Below are 19,504 nucleotides of genomic sequence, written 5' to 3'. Positions count from 1 at the left end.
ACAAGGAATCGCCTTACAACACAAATCAGAAATGCAAAAAGAAGCTACTACACAAAACAACTAACCTCCGCACAAAACAACATGAAACAAACCTGGCATCTGATTAATGAGATGCTAGATTTTGTTCCCAACACCACCGCCTCCGAAACCATAAAACACAGCTTCATGAAAGACCTATCCAACAACTAGCAAATGACTTTAACCAATACTTTGCAGACTCCATCCAAGAACTGCACAGAAATATTCCCCCAATCACAAAACGAGACCCTCCACTTGGACCGCAATCAAAACAGACATTGTGGTTCCCAACCATAAAAGAAGCAGGACTTCTCTCAGCAATACTCCAAATCAAACCAAACAAAGCCCCAGGAATAGATGATATCAGACCTAAAGATATAAAGCAACATGCAATTAGTTTAAGTCCTATCCTACTAAAATTAATAAATAAAATATTTAAAACAGGACAGATACCAAGTATGCTAAAGACCGCCATAATCACACCCATATACAAACAAGGAAAAAGAAATATAATCAGCAATTACAGTCCATAGCAACATTACCAATTATCAATCAAATTATGGAGCTGATCATACTGAAGAAACTCACACCATACACTGAGATCTTTCATATTATCCCCAAAACACAATATGGTTTTCAGAAAAATAAGGAACAACATCTCTCTTGGAAGACTTTACAGACGTAATCAATACCGCCTTAGACAAAAACAAAATTGCCATGGTAGTCTTTATAGATTTAACTAAAGCATTCGATACACTTACACATCAAACCTTGTTAGAAAAGCTGAGGCATGTTGGAATAGACGGGTCTCTTCACAGGTGGTTTACAAACTACCTCCAAAATAGAAAGCATATCACACGTATCGGATCAAACCGAAGCAGAGTGCAACCAGTAACCTGTTGAGTGCCACAGTGAGCTCTACTCTCCCCAACTCTATTCAACATTTACACGCACGATATTAATCAGCTACCTCTCAAAGGTAAGATATTCCAATACGCAGACGATACAGCAGTAATATCCATTCATAATAACACAAACATAGCCTAAACAAACATGCAACATGACATAAATCTGATCACAGACTGGCTCACGAAAAACTCCATACACCTAAACTAAGATAAGACAAAATTAATGATATTCAGAAATCCACTGACTGGACCAGTTGACAACAAATATATAACCGTCCAACATCCACTTTCCAACATAAACTCACAGAACAGAAAAACCACTAAAACAATACCATACCTTGGAATTTACTTCGATGCAGATATGAACTGGAATAGCCACATAAACCATCTACACAACAAACTCCGAACAATAACTGGCAACCTCTACACGTTAAAAGACATAGTTCCCACACGTCTAAAAACAGTCATATACAAAGCACTATGTCAAAATATACTAGGATATGCTATAGCAAAGTATGCTGTCGGTGCACCCTACAAACTAAATAGATTAATCTCGTTACAGTACAAAATCATAAAACTGATCTTTTGTGAACAAAGAGAAAATAGAGACCTTATATACATTGCAATGTCATAACACAAAATACTGACAGCAAAGCATTTATGTCACTATGCAGCTCTGCTAAAACATTATTTCGATGCCAACTACAGGACAGTCAGAAACACATATCGCATAACAAGATCTCAGACAACAAATTATATCCCATATAAATACAATAATCACTACGGAACGGCTACACGAAACTTCCATATCCCAGACATGATAAATAAATTATCTTTTGAATACAGAACTTTGAATTACGAACTACAATAGCCTGAAAAGACCTCTAAGGATATAATATGAACAAGAAACACGCACCCAAAATACCATACAAACTTAATGAAATACAATATATTCGCTCAGGCTTCCAGTTCAGCGACGCATCAATCCATTCCAAGTCACTGTGTGTGTGTGTGTGTGTGTGTGTGTGTGTGTGTGTGTGTGTGTGTGTGTGTGTGTGTGTGTGTGTGTGTGTGTGTGTGTGTGTGTGTGTGTGTGTGTGTGTGTGTGTGTGTGTGTGTGTGTGTGTGTGTGTGTGTGTGTGTGTGTGTGTGTGTGTGTGTGTGTGTGTGCGTGCGTGCGTGCGTGCGTGCGTGCGTGCGTGCGTGCGTGCGTGCGTGCGTGCGCACGAATTTCTCAATCATAGATTTCGTAGCTTCCCAACACAGTAAAAAAAAAAAAAAACACCGATACATAATAACCAACTGGTGTCATCCTCAGATAAGCTTACATACATATAAGCTTCGAGGATGAAAGCAAAAAAAAATTAGTTCTCATCCGAGATGTATCATATGTAACCAAATGCATGTAATGTACGTATCACATAAATAAACAAAGAAAACCAATGTATTATATGTAAATCAATGTACGTAATGTAAATATCACATGTAAACAAATGTAAGTAATGTATCATATGTAAACAAATGTATGTAATGTATATAATAACTGTAACAAATGTATGCAATGTAAAAAAATAAAATAAAATAATAATAATAAAATGTCCCTCTGCAAAAAACAGACGGGACTCATAAAACCGGCTAAAAAAATATTTTTTTTTGTTATTATTATAGATCAGAGGGCGCTGAGTAGGCATACGAACCGGCGCACGGTGATATCGCTGCTCCAGTTTGTTATAGGTTTAAAGTGGTTCCAACTCCTGTTTTAAGTTGAAAGTGCTCCCAAGTAACCCTACTTATCACGCCGAAGACAGTGATATAAAATTCAACGAGATCGGCTAAGAAGAAACCAAATTTTGAAGTGTTGAAAAGGGAACAGAGAGGTGAACAACGAGCGAAGAACAAAGGACGTCGCCATCTTTATAATCACGCCATACTGCCTAAGGGAAGAAAGGTGAGTCATGAAGTGTATCAAATGCTGGAGGATATATCGTCCAACGGAAATAATATAACTTGTAAGAAATGCAGTAGGATTCTACACTTAAATTGTGCCAGCCTTTCAGAAACAACCGCACCAGAGATGCCAAGATATTCATAAGGAAATGACAAACTTCAAAGCCGATACAAATTAAAAGCACAGAAGACATAGAAAGACTGCCACTGTGGAAAGAAAAGCCTCCTAAATAGTTCAAAAAGAAGCCCACAATAAAAAAGAATGTGAACCATCAAGACAGATGCAATAACACAGGATATATCGGCAATTTCACTTTGATCAGACCTTTCAGATCATTCATTTGACCTCCCCAAACATCTGCTTACTTCCAACACAGCAACCAAATCAATAACAAATATATATATATAACCAGTATCATCCTCAGATAAGCTAATTACAAAACTTCGATTATGCAGTTGAGTTACATCCCATAGTAGTATTTATTTAACATTATTTACTTAACATTCTGTAATGAATACTAGTAGTAAACAGAAAATGTGATAGTAATACTCCAGTTATATATTTAAATTTAAAATTATATATTTAATTTACATATTTAAATTTAAAAACTTATTATTATATAAACTGCAACATAAGTAATATTGTTTAACTTGTGAGTTATTAAGTGTAAAATATTACTATGATTATTATTATTGGCAATAATACACGCTTTTTACTCCTGTCAATGAGAAATTCTGCAAATGATAATGATATTACGAGTAATTATAATTTTTACTGAACCATTTTGCAAGAAAAAGTTGCATTGTTGCCTAAATTTTAGGATATTCATGTAATTATTTGAGAGATAATAAACTATTATTATTAAAAGAAAAAAAGTATTATTATTATCGAACTATATAATTGTAAATTATTGTTATTTAGAAGGTAACAATGTTGTCATCATTATTATAGAAATTTGATTATATGCAGCACTTCGTGCTGAATCTTGTAAAATAATATACTGAATGTTACTCAAGATGATAATTGTATATATGTAAATATTTGAGAGATAAATAAAAAAGTATCATCATAAATTCTTCAGTAAAGTCGATTACATTATTTAAAAAAATATTATGTACATTTACATTTAAAACAAAATTAGTTCAGTACAAAATGTAGAGAACAGAAAATGTAATAGTATGCTCTATTGTATATATATAAATGCTCTGTATGATGATAAATAAAATGTTCTTACATTTTTTAAATTATTATTATTATTATTATTATTATTATTATTATTATTATTATTATTATTATTATTATTATTATTATTATTATTATTATTATTATTATCGATGAAATAAGCACATATCCATGTAGCTCCGTGGAGCTGGCATGTGCCTTCCATGCTTCCTAAATCGCCCTAAGAGAGAGCGTTGTATTTTCGATTCCAGTTGCCGACTAGAGGAACATTCTGAAACAGAAACCACTGGCAAGCGGGTTTTTGTTTCCAAGAACTTGAATTTTTCATCCAGTAAACTCAAGAAAATCGACCTTACAGTGCACACTATTTTTACTCCCTGAACGGGAATAATAGCGTTTGCTGATTTTTTCAAGACCATACAATTAACTTGTGGACATGAATTCAATAAAAAACTTGTGGAAATGACATAAACAGAGGAAGGAAACATTAAACAACATTTTCCATTGCGCATTAGAAAATATCGGTGGATGTACACTTCTAACAGTGCAACCTGTGGCACCTTGAAAGTTTTAGTAAACGGAGGTTTGCTTGTACATTTTACTTATTTTTATACAATTGTACAATAAATATATTCCAAATAAACTGAGTTATATAAAAATTACATATATTAATTGTACTTATTTTAACAAAAATGTACTCAGCCATGAAACTTTTGTATCATGGTGTTAAAAAAATGCAACTGTTCCGAATAACCATTAAGATTATTATTGATATTGTTATTGAAAAGTTATTATTATTATTCTTTTACATATATCAATTATACCTATTGTAAAAACGTTTGTATTACAGTTTTAATTTTGTTAATATACTTTTTTGTAAATATAATTTCTTTGAGAGGGAATGACATGTTCTTTTAAAAATATTATTATTATTATACATAGATATTATTGTATGTATGTATTTATCTCAGATATATATAAAGTGTTTAAAAATTATATATGTAATGCACATGTAATGCACAAATAATAATAATAATAAAAATTATTATTATTATTATTATTATTATTATTATTATTATTATTATTTTCCTCAGATAAGCTCTGCTAAGCTTCGAGGAAGAAAATTATTAACTTGTAAGTATCTGTTATTCACAATTCTAATGTGTTATAAATATTATATATATAATTATTACAGCATTTATGTATGCAATTTATCTGAGATAAATTGACATACATAAAAAAATAAAAAATTTAAAAAAATAAATAAATAAAAGAAATAAATAAATAAATTATTATTATTATTATTATTATTATTATTATTATTATTATTATTATTATTATTATTATTATTATTATTATTTATATTCTATATTCAAAAATTCTGTATAATCTTTATTGTAAATATTAAAAGAACATGTGTTGTAAATACATAATACAGAGGCAAAAAAGTATTTTTTAAAATTTTAATTGAAATACAATGTAGAAAATGTAGCACTTTGTGCTGAATTCTGTAAAACTATAAGTTGCAATGTCACTCAAGATATTTATTGTATGTGTAAATATTTTAGCAGATCAATAAAAATATTATCATATAAAAACATTATTATTATTATTATTATTATTATTATTCCTACACCCTTCAACAACTCATAAGGTTCTTTTGTGAGATCACATCAGATACCCACGCAACTCAACAACCCACCAAGAAATTTAAAACACAGATAACTACAGAACATTAAAACACGAACTCTGGAAAATATACAAACAAAGTTAATATACTGTTAACACTGATATACACATCAGAAATCACCAGCATCCAATGCCTATATTCCACCTATAAACAGTAACAACAACATAAATAGTGAAGACTACTCCCACTCTCTTCAAAAAGGTGAAACCAAGCTTCGAAGTAGGTGGGATTAATCCGCTTCACTCATCCACATGTAATGCTCATAATCAAAGACTGCAAATTATGTAACAAAACAGTCAGTAAGGTGTATAATAATAATAATGAAGATACCGATATAAAAAAATGTGTATATGTAAATAGGCTCTATAATAATAATAAGTCATGATATTGACATTGAAAAAAATGTACATTTACATTTTTAAAAAAATCACTATACTCTACATTTTTTACTGAACAGAAAATGTAATAGTATGCTTTATTGTATATATGTAAATACTCTGCATGATGATAAACAAATTGTTATTACAGTTTTAAAAAAATAAGTAACTTAATGGCCTACAAAGATTCTCACGTAAGCTAAACATACAGCTTTGAATTGTGCTGACCTAATCAGCATTAATTACTTAAGCTGTTAATATTATTCTGCTTATTTTTATGTAATACTTCTAAAAGATGAAAGTATTGAGGAATATTTGTTAATTTTAACATCAAATGTAATAATAACAATGTAAACATTGCTTGTGGAATTCTGTTGTAAATGAAAACAATTTAAAATAATTTATTATGATTAAAAAATATTATTAACTTTAGTTTCCATAGCTAATTATGCAACAAGAATAAATTATAGGATGAGAACTTAAGCTTACTTGAAAAATTGATCACCTCTCTCCCAGCGTGTCGCTGAATGCCCTCTACAACTAAGATTTGGAATGAGAGACAGATTTCTGTTCTCAGGATTACTGTAAAACAGCTCTATTCCATATGCGAATATTTCTGAGGCCCTTTCAATTACTTCTTCTGTCCGCTTTTCCGTCACATTAAAACCAACAGCTATAAATAATAGATTAAGTCAATTTGTTTCAGGACTAACTTTCTTGAGAAATTTATTTCTACTGAAAAAAAAATGTATTTAATTATCATGCAACATTGCTTATGAAGAAAAAGTCATCATCATGTTAAAAACATTGTTTTACAAATATGCTTTAATGAATTGATTATTATGAAAACTCTTACATACAATTTTCGATTGACTGGAGTTTCCTAAATATTCATTCATTCATTCATAATATTAAGTATGCTTGCAAAACGAAGTTTATTCTATGCAAATTATTATGTAAACGTTATCACAGGTTGAATATTTATGACACTCTAGTCAGAAAACAAGACTGACTGGATATTACTGATTTTCTAAAAACTTCCAAATAATTTTAAAAAGTAAAAACGATAACGAGTGGTTCAAATTTCAGAAGTAGTGTAAACTATTTCAGTTACATATTGAAGCAATTAGTATTGTTGTTGTTTTTCCTTTTGAAAGTAGATTTGAAAATTTTGCTTTCCTCTACTTGGTTCACAGTTTCAGTAGTTGTGACCAGTGGTTTATTAAGGTTGTTTGTGTGAACAGGTTAACAGTTTGCTTTCCCAAAACATATCTTCTCTTCACCATCCTGTCTGATGAAGAGGTAGTAAAATGTCTATATGATGATTCTGTGTTTCGTTTAGTGCGTCGTTGTGTTTCTTTCTTCATGTCGATTATTTGAACTTGATTCGGTATTTTTCACTGTGTCATTTCTTGTTTAGATTCGACTCTCGATGCTATAATAGAAAAATCATTAAATCTTCAAGAAATCAGAAATCAGTGGATCTGAACATGAATCTTGCACATAGAAAAACCTTTAAATCTTCAAGACATCAATGAGAATCGGAAATAACTAAACCATCTCCATCAAGAAACGCAAAATCCAAGAATGATAGTTCTTTATCCAAAACATCAACGCAATCTGATTGAACATTAGAATAAGTAAATAGAAATGTATGTACGAGAAAAATTACCTAGCCCTCCCTTAGAAAGACACAAAAAACAAGGATAGAGCACCCAATCTTAATCCAAACCACAACATAGAGAAACAACATTAGGTAAACTGAGAACCATACTACTATTCTACCCCCTACACAAATATATTATTTGTGATATAACTCGCCAGGGAATCCTTCCGGGGCTAAGGGATACAAAACAAAACATCTCCAATCGCCTAGACATTATGCAGAAACACCCAGGAGAAAACGAACACGTACCTCTTTCATCTCACCACTTCCCCTTTCCTTTCTGCCTCCTCTCCCCACTCTCTCCTTCCCTCCTCTATGGATACTTCTTCACTCCACACACACGACGTAGAACTTAAATGTAAACGTTTAGGTTATAAGTTGGTAACGGAAACTCAACGTTTTTCCAATGAACAGTGCATAAGTCAGGTTGTTAAAATTCTGGATTACTGGAGTAGAACTTTCATTGTGACCATCTAAAAAAAGGAAATAAAACTGAATGCGAGAATTACAGATGAGTTCCCTTCTGAATAGCCAAGATAATATTTCTGTAGACATACTTAGAAGAGCAAATAAAAATAGTGTAAGCAAAACTTGGGAAAGGAGAAACTGGGTTCGAGACAAATAGTAGTGTTGACAGGATCTGATTTTTATTTTCAGCTGAAGAGTAAAGAAACAATCATAATACAAAAAAGGACCTGCAGTTAAGTGTGACAGATGTGGGAAAACTACACAGTATGGTGTCTAGAGAAAGGCTGTTGAGGTTCAAGATATATGGGATGTTATACTGCACAACATATAGTTTAGATTCGAATTTTAAAGTTAGTCGTTTGAATTGCTAGAGATATAGATACTACAGCTCCATAAAAATTATTATTTGTGATCTTAAAGGATCATGTGATGAAAGAAAGCAACGTTAAATTTCGATATCACAATGAGAAATATTTAACTAAGCTCTTTATGCAGATAATGCGACACTCCTAAGTAAATCCAGTGTTAAGAAATCTTTTTAACTCCTCAGTTTATCAAACAAGAGAGGAGCATTGGAAAACCTGAACAGAATTCTCAGTGTAGAATCAAAATATTTCAAAAAGGAACATATTTCAGCATTTCAGGCACAGTTCAAGTGCTAAAATTTCTATTATCATTAATTCTGTTATCTATTAGCAAATTTTTAAATTTGCAAATAAATAATAGAACAAGCAAAAGTTGAATGTGGGGAACATGTTGAATAAATTCATATGAACAAGAGGTATTAGCCAGAATAGTTAGAGTATAAAAGACAGTGTTTAAAATGAACTTCACTTACGAATTTGAGAGATATGGTTAAGTCAATTTAAGAAGAGAGACATAAGATATTAGAGTTCTTATAAATATTACTGGAGTGTACAGATGTCAACACTACAGAATCATATTATAAACGAATATTTTAGAAAGGAAATTCTCACTATTAACACTCAAGAATGGCTAACCAGACTATCTAAGAGGTATTGTTACTTTATCAGAATGGAAGGGAAAGTTTAGTAAAACAGTTTTTGATTGTTTTAAACCTACTCACTTGTAAGACAATTGATGATAGGAAATGGAAAATATGTAAGCGTAACAAATTTTACTGTTCTATGATGTCCATCCCTAGAGGGTAAACAAAAGAAATTGACAATGATAATGATTGTAGGCCTGAAGTAACACGAAGAAATTCCATGTTTGTCTGTAGAGCAGAAATTGTGAATTATCTAAACTCCCGAGTGGCGGAAAAGAGGATAGATATCCTCTAGTCGATAGATATTTTTTGATTTTTCTGGTGACTGTAGCTCTGCGTAAAGGATTTTATTCTTGATTTTAATTGGGGCCACCATGTTTTCATTGGATCTGTATCTAATTTCGAGGTTGAGGTTGGTTATTAAAGCCTGAGTATTTGTTATATAAGCTGGATCTTTCAGGAGAGTATTGTTGAAGATCCAATAGGCACTTCTTGATTTGGATGCTTCCCAAGATAATGAAAGTTGCAGCTTGACGAAGCAATGATCTGAAATGTAGGAAGGGATGTGTGAGATGTTTCTAACTAGAGGCAAGGTGTGTTTGGAAATGTAGTATCTGTCCAGTCGTGCTTGCTAGAGTGGCCTATTTGTCACTGTGATTGCTGACCTCCATGTGTAGGATTTCTTATCAGGATGTTGATGCCGAAAGACGACGATGAGTTCGTCATCGTTTACCAGTGTTTGAAGTTTGTTTATTAATTGGCTACGATGTTCACCACACTTAAATCTGTCTTTTTCTTGGTCAAGAGTGCAATTAAAGTCTCCAGCTATTATGATATGTTCTTGGTCTATATTAGAAAGGTGGTTTTGAATGAAATCCAGGATTTGTAATGCCAGAGCATCCTGTTGTGGTATATAGATGTTGAACACATGCAGGGTATTATAGTTCGGTGCTATTATGTGAGCATACAAGGCATATCCTGGTATCTCAGCAATCACTTTTAGTTTGTAGGGAGATCTATGATGTACACCTAAGCTAACTCCTGCTCCATGATGTTGTTGGGTTGCAGAGTGCTGTAAGTCATAGGGCCACTCTGCTCATTTTCTGGATAAATTGGTTGAGGAGTTGATGTTTGTTTCTTGCAGAAGTATTAGGTCTATATGATATTTTTGTACCTGGTCAAGCACTATTCTGTTGCGTAGAGCAGGGGGAAAATCCACTTGCATTGAGAGAGAAAAGACTTATAGACATTATGATTTATGAAAGTTTGATTTTAAGTTTAATCTAATATTGGTCCTGGTACTGTGTTTGTAGCCCATTAATTAGGCAGTAGATTCCCTTACTCCTATTGACCTCTGCTCTGCTCCTTTTACATTTCAGTTTCGAGTGTAGGATCCTGAAGTTGAGATATTAGTTCCGGGATTCTTGTGGTGTATTTAAGGGCTATAGTTAGTTTGTGAGGAGAGCCTCGCACTTTCTGTATGAAGGATGAAAGGTACTTCATTGTTAGGGGATCCTCAGTGTGGGGAAGTTCGCCGTCAGCTTCTTCTTCTTCTAGGTCGTCATGTGGAAATACAGTTTCCTCATCGTCTGGGAACTCTGTTTCTCCTTGGCTGGCTGCAGGTGATGAAAGGCCATTTTGAGTAGTTTCTTCTATAGGGTGATGTTTTGAATTTATGGGAGGCTGGGTTGGTGATTCTGGTTGCTGGTTCTGGGGATTGCTTTTAATTAGTTCGTCCTTGCCATCTCTGTTGGGAGGATCGATGTTTTCGTGCTGTGAGACTTCGTTATCAGATCCTTGGATCTCATTACTTGGTAGACGTTCAGGAGCGACATGAGCGCTGTCTTTTCCAGTTCGGGATTTTCTTTCCTCTGAAGTTCGTGAGGGGGAGAGAATTTTTGGTTTCTTTTTCCTGTGCTTTGATTTTCTTCATGTACGATGTTATTCTGTTCAATTGGTTTGCTATTCTGGGCTGGGATATTTGTTGATGAACTGTTGGTAATATAGGGACATTGTTTCCTAATGTGACCATTTTCATGACAGAAGAAGCATTGTGATGAGGAAGATAAGTACAAAGTGTAGGTTATTCCATTTATGTCCGTCTTGATTAATTTTGGGAGGTCGTGTAGTGCGTCGTTGTTTGGAAAGTGCATTAATGCCTGTCTCCGAAAGCTTTTGACATGGAAAAATTCGTGCTTCTTCGTGGCTGCTGACAATGTGCGTATTTTTCCTGTGACAGAACCGTATCTTGATAACATGGATCTAATTAGTTGATGAGGAATTTCAGGGGGAACATTTGATACTGTTACTTTTGTGTGGCCAGTACTCTCGGATAGATATTTTTTTTTATTGTGAACATAACAATCTTATTTACAGGATTAACCGGTTTTTGGTTCTCTGCAGTCAGGCAGAGAGGTTACATGCTCATATTCTTGTTGAGGTATGTTACATCGAAGTCACTTAAAAGACAAATTACATTTTTTTTTTTTTTTTAGATTAAAGCCATTAAGAGTTATTCTAACATGATACTGTATAAGATCATAAAAGTGGAAGAACATAGGAGTTTCTATTACACAATATTATCTATTTACATGAGAGTGCCAGCTGATTAATTTTCGCACTGTTAAGCACAACAATCCTTCTTTTTCCCCCTTTCTTTGGGGGGGGGGATGGTGTCACTTCTATGCTGGAAAGTGAATTATAATGCAGACGCCCTGCTCAGCCAGGAGTTGATTCCGTGGATTCCATTCTTGGTGGAAAAGATCTAAGGTGTTATTTTGCCTATGGTGGTGATGCTCGTGTAGGATCCGACTTATCACCTTTTGTTGGAAGGCTGCAGTGAGTTGGTCAGTTGCCTCTCTCTGTGAAGTTGCTGTGCTGTCTGGTCTTGTATGTCTGAGGTAGAAGTTTTATATTACCGTTTTTCGGTGATGAAAAGGTAATTGCAGAATGAATGGTTATTTGACTCCACATGGACGAGATTGAAATATTCCTCTTCTGTATGAAGATTACCACAGATAAGAGCTGCCGTTTCCCGAGTCAAACTGATTAATTTAGTGTTGACTGGGCATTCCAAGTAGATATGCCGGACCGTTCCTAATTGGTAGCAGAAGAGGCAGTTATCTGAGACGTTTGAGTTAAATTTTCGTAATATAGTAGGAGTAGGTAATATATTATGCCACATTCTCCACTGAATATCTGCGTCAGGTTTGATGGCTCTTGTGCGATATGGTAGATCCCATTGAAATAATGTTTGATCAGATGATGCAGGATTTTCCAACAAAGTGCTTTGGTTCGACTGTTGTGTTAGAGTGCTGTAGATCTTGTTAGTGTTGCTGGGTGTAAGTTTCTCCCATGAGTTATTGGTTTTTATCAGAAAGATAGGCGCCAAATCTTCTGAGTTTGGAGGGCTAAGCCGCACTTCTGTTATGCTATCAGGCATAGCGGCTTGAAAAGTGGTCTTTACGGTGTCCATCTGCTCAGACTCATTCCCATATTCCAGGTTTTCGAGCGAATTTGGAAAGCGCCAGGTGAGGCTTGGAGAAAGAATGTCATCCAAGATCCTCACGTTTCGCGAGCTCCATGGAGGAAAGAAAAATTCTTTCTGAGTGATCGGGCTTCTTACCATCGTGTTGTGAAAGATGGGTTCCATGAGGATTTCAGGTAGGGATGCTGTCTTCACTGTGTGCTGGAGGTTTAGCTTCTTCCATTGTCGAAGGGCATCTTTGTAGAAGTTTATTAAATTTACAGGCACTTGAGCTGTTGTCATTATTAAGGTGGTGGAGAGAGAGAGACCTCTAGTGGCAGAAGTGAAAATATACTCAGTGGGGCATTTGTATGATATTTCCTGTTGTAGGCATATATGAGAAATCGAAAATTTAATCTGTATATATATATAATCTGTTAACCTTTTCCAGAGATTTTTTGTTATTAAATTTTGTTTAATTTCTACAATTGGTCATGTGATGTGACCAGTAGAGATATTTAATAATCACAATATATATATATATATATAAATATATATATATATATATATATATATATATATATATATATATATATATATATATATATATATATATATATATATATATATATATATATATATATATATATATATATATTTTTATTATTTTTTATTTTTTTTATTGTAAACATAACAATCTTATATACAGGAATAACCGGTTTTTGGTTTTCTCTGCAGTCAGACAGAGAGGTTACATGCTCATACTCTTGTTGAGGTATGTTACATCGAAGTCACTTATAAGGCTAATTACATTTTTTTTTTAAAATAAATTAAAGCCATTAAGAGTTATTTTAACATGATAACATAAGATCTTGTTTTAACATAAGAACATAAATGTGGAAGAACATAGAAGTTACTATTGCACAATATTATCTATTAACATGAGAGTGCCAGCTGATTAACTTTCGCACTGTAAAGCACAACAATCCTTCTTTCTTCCCCCTTTCTTTTGGGGGGGGGGTAAAGGTGTCACTTCTATGCTGGAAAGTGGATTATAGTGCAGTCGCCCTGCTCAGCCAGGAGTTGATTCCGTGGATTCCATTCTTGGTGGAAAAGATCTAAGGTGTTGTTTTGCCTATGGTGGTGATGTTCGTGTAGGATCCGACATCTCACCTTTTGTTGGAAGGCTGCAGTGAGTTGGTCAGTTGCCTCTCTCTGTGAAGTTGCTGTGCTGTCTGGTCTTGTATGTCTGAGGTAGAAGTTGCATATTACCGCTTTTGCGGTGATGAAAAGGTAATTGCAGAATGAATGGTTATTTGGCTCCACATGGACGAGATTGAAATATTCCTCTTCTGTATGAAGATTACCACAGGTAAGAGCTGCCGTTTCCCGAGTCAAACTGATTAATTTAGTGTTGACTGGGCATTCCAAGTAGACATGCCGGACCGTTCCTAATTGGTAGCAGAAGAGGCAGTTATCTGAGACGTTTGAGTTAAATTTTCGTAATATAGTAGGAGTAGGTAATATATTATGCCACATTCTCCACTGAATATCTGCGTCAGGTTTGATGGCTCTTGTGCGATATGGTAGATCCCATTGAAATAGTGTTTGATCAGATGATGCAGGATTTTCCATCAAAGTGCTTTGGTTTGACTGTTGTGTTAGGGTGCTGTAGATCTTGTTGGTGTTGTTGGGTGTAAGTTTTTCCAATGAGTTATTGGTTTTTATCAGAAAGATAGGCGCCAAAACTTCTGAGTTTGGAGGAATAAGCCCCACTTCTGTTATGCTATCAGGCATAGCGGCTTGAAAAGCGGCCTTTACGGTGTCTATCTGCTCAGACTCATTCCCATATTCCAGGTTTTCGAGCGAATTTGGAAAGCGCCAGGTGAGGCTTGGAGAAAGAATGTCACCCAAGATCCTCACGTTTCGCCAGCTCCATGGAGGAAAGAAAAATTCTTTCTGAGTGATCGGGCTTCTTACCATCGTGTTGTGAAAGATGGGTTCCATGAGGATTTCAGGTAGGGATGCTGTCTTCACTGTGTGCTGGAGGTTTAGCTTCTTCCATCGTCGAAGAGCGTCTTTGTAGAAGTTTGTTAAATTTTCAGGAACTTGAGCTGTTGTCATTCTTAAGGTGGTGGAGAGAGAGAGACCTCTAGTGGCAGAAGTGAAAATATACTCAGTGGTGCACTTGTGTGATATTTCCTGTTGTAGGGCATTTATGAGAAATCGAGCGCGGAACGTTGTTATCCTGTTGTCAATGGAGACCAACTTTTGTCCTCCATCTTTGAGAGAAGTACATAGCTGGGAGTAGGAAAGCCAGTTTGTTTTATTCCATATGAATCGATATATGGTTGACTTTATTTGTTTGATGAATTGAACTGGTGGCGTAAGGATCTTTAGTGTATGCCAAAGGACACTGGTGGCTATTTGGTTAACGATTATTGTTCTCCCTCTTGTGGAGGCAGAGGCTCGTATTTCTGCCCACTTTCCTAGAACTTGCTTGAAACGCTTGTTTAGTGTTTCCCAGTTCTTATCCACATAAGAGGTTGTGTTTCCTAGGTAAATCCCCAGGTATTTGTTTCCCTCTGTGGACCAGGTACCAGACATTGGGGAATCGGTTCGGTTTTTCCATTTGCCACACCACAGTCCTATGGTTTTATGTGTGTTTAGCTTGGCTCATGAGGCTGCCTGATATTGTTGGTATGCCATTTGTATGTTATGAAAGTCCTCTTCTTTGCGGGCTATGATTGTAACATCATCAGCATATGCTGTCAGGGTTATGGTTTGGTAGGGAAGTTTAGGGCGGCATGCTTTGAGCAGCATGCTGAGTCTACACAGAAAGGGTTCGATGGCAATTGTGTAAAGAGGACCGGAGAGTGGACAGCCTTGTTTAATACCTCTGCTGTATGGTGCAGTTATGGTAAGCCTGTTGTTTATTTTCATGCAAAACTGTGCCTTGGCATACAACATTTTAATAGAGTGAATGATGCCTGAGCCAAAGCCAAATGCTTTCAAGCAGTTGAAGAGGTAAAGGTGTTCAACGCGGTCGAAAGCTTTTTCTTGGTCTAGTGTTACAAGACCCATTGTTTCACTGTTGTTGTTCGCTATGCTTATGAGATCCCTTATGAGATGTAAGTTTTCGTGGATAGATCTTCCAGGGATGGAATAGCTCTGATGCCTATTTATTATTTCGCTCAGAGCGGGTTTAAGTTTGTTGGCAATGGCTTTGGATATAATTTTGGAGTCGGTGTTTGTGATAGAGATGGGTCTCCAGTTTCCTAGTTTCGTCGCGTCTCCTTTCTTTGGAATGAGTTTGATAACTGATGTTGTCATATTGAGTGGAAAGCCATTGGTATTCGCTTCGACAAATACTCTGTAGAGGATAGGTCCAAGCTGTTCCCAGAAGGACTGATAAAATTCAGTGGTGAACCCGTCTATGCCAGGAGATTTATCTTTAGGTAAGGAGGTGCAGGCAGTTTTCAGATCGTGTAACGTGATAGGGAGTTCTGTGTTACTCCTTGTTGTTGGTGAGAGTCTTTTCACATCGGAGAGAATTTTATTCGTGGCCTCCATAGATGTTGGGTTGGCTTGGTACAAATTTTTGTAGTACTGCAAGGTATATAAGAGGATTTCGTCATGATTTTCTATGATGTTTCCATTGTCTGTTTTAATAGCAGATATAGTGGTGCACTCTTGTTGGCGTTTTTCTAGTGAAAAGAAATACTTTGTAGGGGCATCTGCGAAGTTAATATGTTTGCGTCGTGCTCTTATTAGTGCTCCTCTTGCAGAGTGCTCTAGGTGTGAGCGTATGGTGGCTTCTAGGGACTGGTATTCCTCAGATTCTGGATGATGCAATTGCTGTTGTTGTTGCAAATTTTTAAGGGCTGAATGCTTGTTCAAATTTCTTCGGTGACTATATTTTTGGGTGAATACCTTAACTTTGGATTTAAAAGGTGACCACCACTCGGAAATTGATTGTGAAGTAGGTATATCTCTGATGAGAGTTTCGATATAGATTTTAGAGGTTCTGAGATATTCTGTATCCTTTAGTAGGCTGTTGTTAAATATCCAGTATGCTCCTCCTTTGTATCTGGTGTGTCCAGGAAAGCAAATGTTAAGAAGGATGGAATCATGGTCTGATGCATGAGATGGATGGTATGTGACTCTCCTGATGTAGGGTATTGTGTGCATCGATGTGTAGTATCTGTCGAGCCGTGCCTGGTATAAGACACTGGTAGGACCACTTTTGGCTCTCCAGGAGAACATTTTCTCATGTGGGTGCAAGAGTCTGAAGGTGTCAGTCAGCTCAAAGTCATTTATTACATCCTGGAGAAGCTGAACTAGTGAGTGTCGATGTTCTTGGCATTGCTGTCTGTCCATTGCAGGATCCAGAGTGCAGTTGAAATCCCCTGCCAGTATGATGTGGTCATTTACCTTGCTGAGGTGGTTTCGCACAAACTCCAGTACCTGCACTGCAAGCTGGTCATTTTGTGGGATGTATATGTTAATGATATATATTTTCTTTCCTGTCTGAGTTGTAATGAGTGCATATATTGCACACCCAGGAAAGGTATCGATTATTTCTACTTTTAGAGCGCTGTTTTGGTGAATTCCAATGCTGACTCCAGATCCATGAAGTTGTATGGCAGGACAGTGGTGCATGGTATAAGGCCAATTCTTCCAGTGTTGATATGAAGCTTTGCTATTGCAATGGAAGTTTGTTTCCTGCAGCATAACTATTTCTGGCCGGTGGGCAAGGATATGCTGCAGGACCAGCCTGTTTCGCAGTGGTGTGGCACATCCTCTAGCGTTTAGTGAGAGAAGGTTTATTGAGGTGCTCATTATTTTTATGGTTTAGTTTTATTTGGTGCGGTAATCCTCACTTCATTTATGGATAGTTACGCTGCCGCTGGGATTCAAGCCCGTTTATCAGGTAGTATATCCTTTTCCTGAGGTTGGTGGTTTTTCTCCCTCTTTTTCCTGCCAGAATAGTTCTTAACTCTTCCAGCTGGGTGATAAGACCACTGATGTCAGCGGTGTAGTCATAGGCTGTCAGCGGTTTTTGTGAAGAGCCTCGAACTTTTTTAAGAAAGCTCTGAAGCTGCTCACTTGTGAGTGGGCCTTCAGTGTGAGGAAGACTTGCATTTCCAGTTTCCTCTTCATCATCTGAGGACTCAAGAAGCTCGATCTCTTCATCCCCCTCTACAGGCTGCTGGGAGGGTTCCAGAGTGCTTGGAGGCAAAGGTTCTCTGCTGCAGCTGCGCTGGTTTGTCTTTGGCTTTTTTTCCGTTTTTGTTTCTTGCTCCTCTTCGTTATTTGTATCTTTATCAGAGTTAGTTAGTTGTCTGTGTTCCGTTTCCTTTTCTCTAGGATTGCTTTTAATCGATGTTGGTGGAGGTTCTTTCGAAAGTTGGGTTTCTTTAGTGCTACCACTTGATTTTGTCTCCTCGGTACTGGGCTGAGAGCTGTTTCCTTGAGATCTTTGTTGTTTGTTAAGGATGCTCTGTTTTTTGGGGTTGGCTGCTTGCTGCTTCTGATTCTCTGATTCGCTAGGGTTAGTAGTGTTGTTAACCGGTTTCTCATTTCTGGGTATATACGGGCATAACTTCCTTACATGGCCTTCTTCGTGGCAGTAAAAGCACTGAGCAGCAACAGTAATATAAAAGGTGTAGGGTACTCCGTCTATTTCTGTGTTGATTATTTTGGGTATGGAGCCGATTGTATTGTCGCCAAAGTGCATTAGAGCCTGTCTTCTAAAGCTCTTGATGTGAGCGAATTCAGGCCTAGTTGTAGAGGCGCGTAGCGTTCGGATTTTACCTGTCACTGCGCCGTATTTTGATAGTAATCCGCGAAGCATTTGATGGCTTATTTCCGGTGGAACATTTGACACTGTTACTTTTGTGGGAGCAATTGCGATTGGTGAGATATTCACGTGGCATGCTCCGATGTCTATTCCCTTTTCAATTAATGTCTCAGACCAAGATGCGTTGTTAAAGTACATTTGTACGGTTCCGGCAACTCTTGAAATGTGAGTTATATTTTTGGGGGGAACATGTTGAGCTACTGCATCTAGATACTTTTCCAGTGGGGTATTTTCGATTGCGAAAATTCAATTCCGTTATCTCGGGAAAAGCGGTTGGCTGGGTGAACGTTTGTACGCGTTGTGGCAGTGGTATTAATTCGCGCGGAAGTATTAGCTACAATGTTAGCATAGGAGACAGAGAGTACTGACCTTTGTCCGTTGTTGTCCGGGGGGCTGAGACTGATGTCTTTTTCTTCTCTGGCGATGTGGCTGGCGTCTTTTCCTTGATCGGAATTCTGCGACCTTTGACCGATTCCTGCTGAGCTCGGGCGTGGACCGGCTGCTGCTGGTGGTGATATGCTGTGGTTTATACTGGCCATTGCTTCGGGCGAATAAGGGGAAACGCAAGCTATCACAAATTCCCGGTACTCGAAGGCATACCGTTGTAACAATAAGCACACGAACAAAGAAGATTTTAAAATTTTAAAATTAATATAACTTTTCCTAGCTTCACAAATTTAGAAAACTAATTTTTTAACGCGATAGATTAGGTGCTTACGATTATGTAGGTATAAATCTTGAAGTTGATTGACGTATTCGACCGCACAAAACATAACTTTAGGCAAGAGCGACCTTGGACACGTCTGCACACTTCAGCGACAAGAATAGATAGATTATAGATAGATAGATAGATAGATAGATAGATAGATAGATAGATAGATAGATAGATAGATAGATAGATAGATAGAT

At 36.2% G+C, this 19,504-nt stretch overlaps 1 protein-coding gene across 1 annotated transcript in view; it reads right to left on the bottom strand.

Annotated features, from left to right (window-relative positions):
• Positions 1–19,504, bottom strand: part of LOC150102940 (glutamate receptor ionotropic, NMDA 2B-like) — a 275,940-nt gene that overhangs the window by 225,139 nt on the left and 31,297 nt on the right. The window contains exons 4-5 of the mRNA XM_090398014.1: positions 17,320–17,350; positions 6,613–6,770 (exon numbers count right to left, since the gene is read on the bottom strand). Coding sequence (XP_090254140.1) covers positions 6,613–6,770; positions 17,320–17,350 — 189 coding nt within the window. The remainder of the gene's footprint in view (positions 1–6,612; positions 6,771–17,319; positions 17,351–19,504) is intronic.

Source organism: Typopeltis vanoorti, chromosome 9 (genome assembly GCF_054136105.1).
Source record: "Typopeltis vanoorti isolate ZY-2024b chromosome 9, IOZ_Tvanoo_1.0, whole genome shotgun sequence".
Lineage (NCBI taxonomy): Eukaryota > Metazoa > Arthropoda > Arachnida > Uropygi > Thelyphonidae > Typopeltis > Typopeltis vanoorti.
This window is presented reverse-complemented; position numbering and strand designations above follow the sequence as displayed.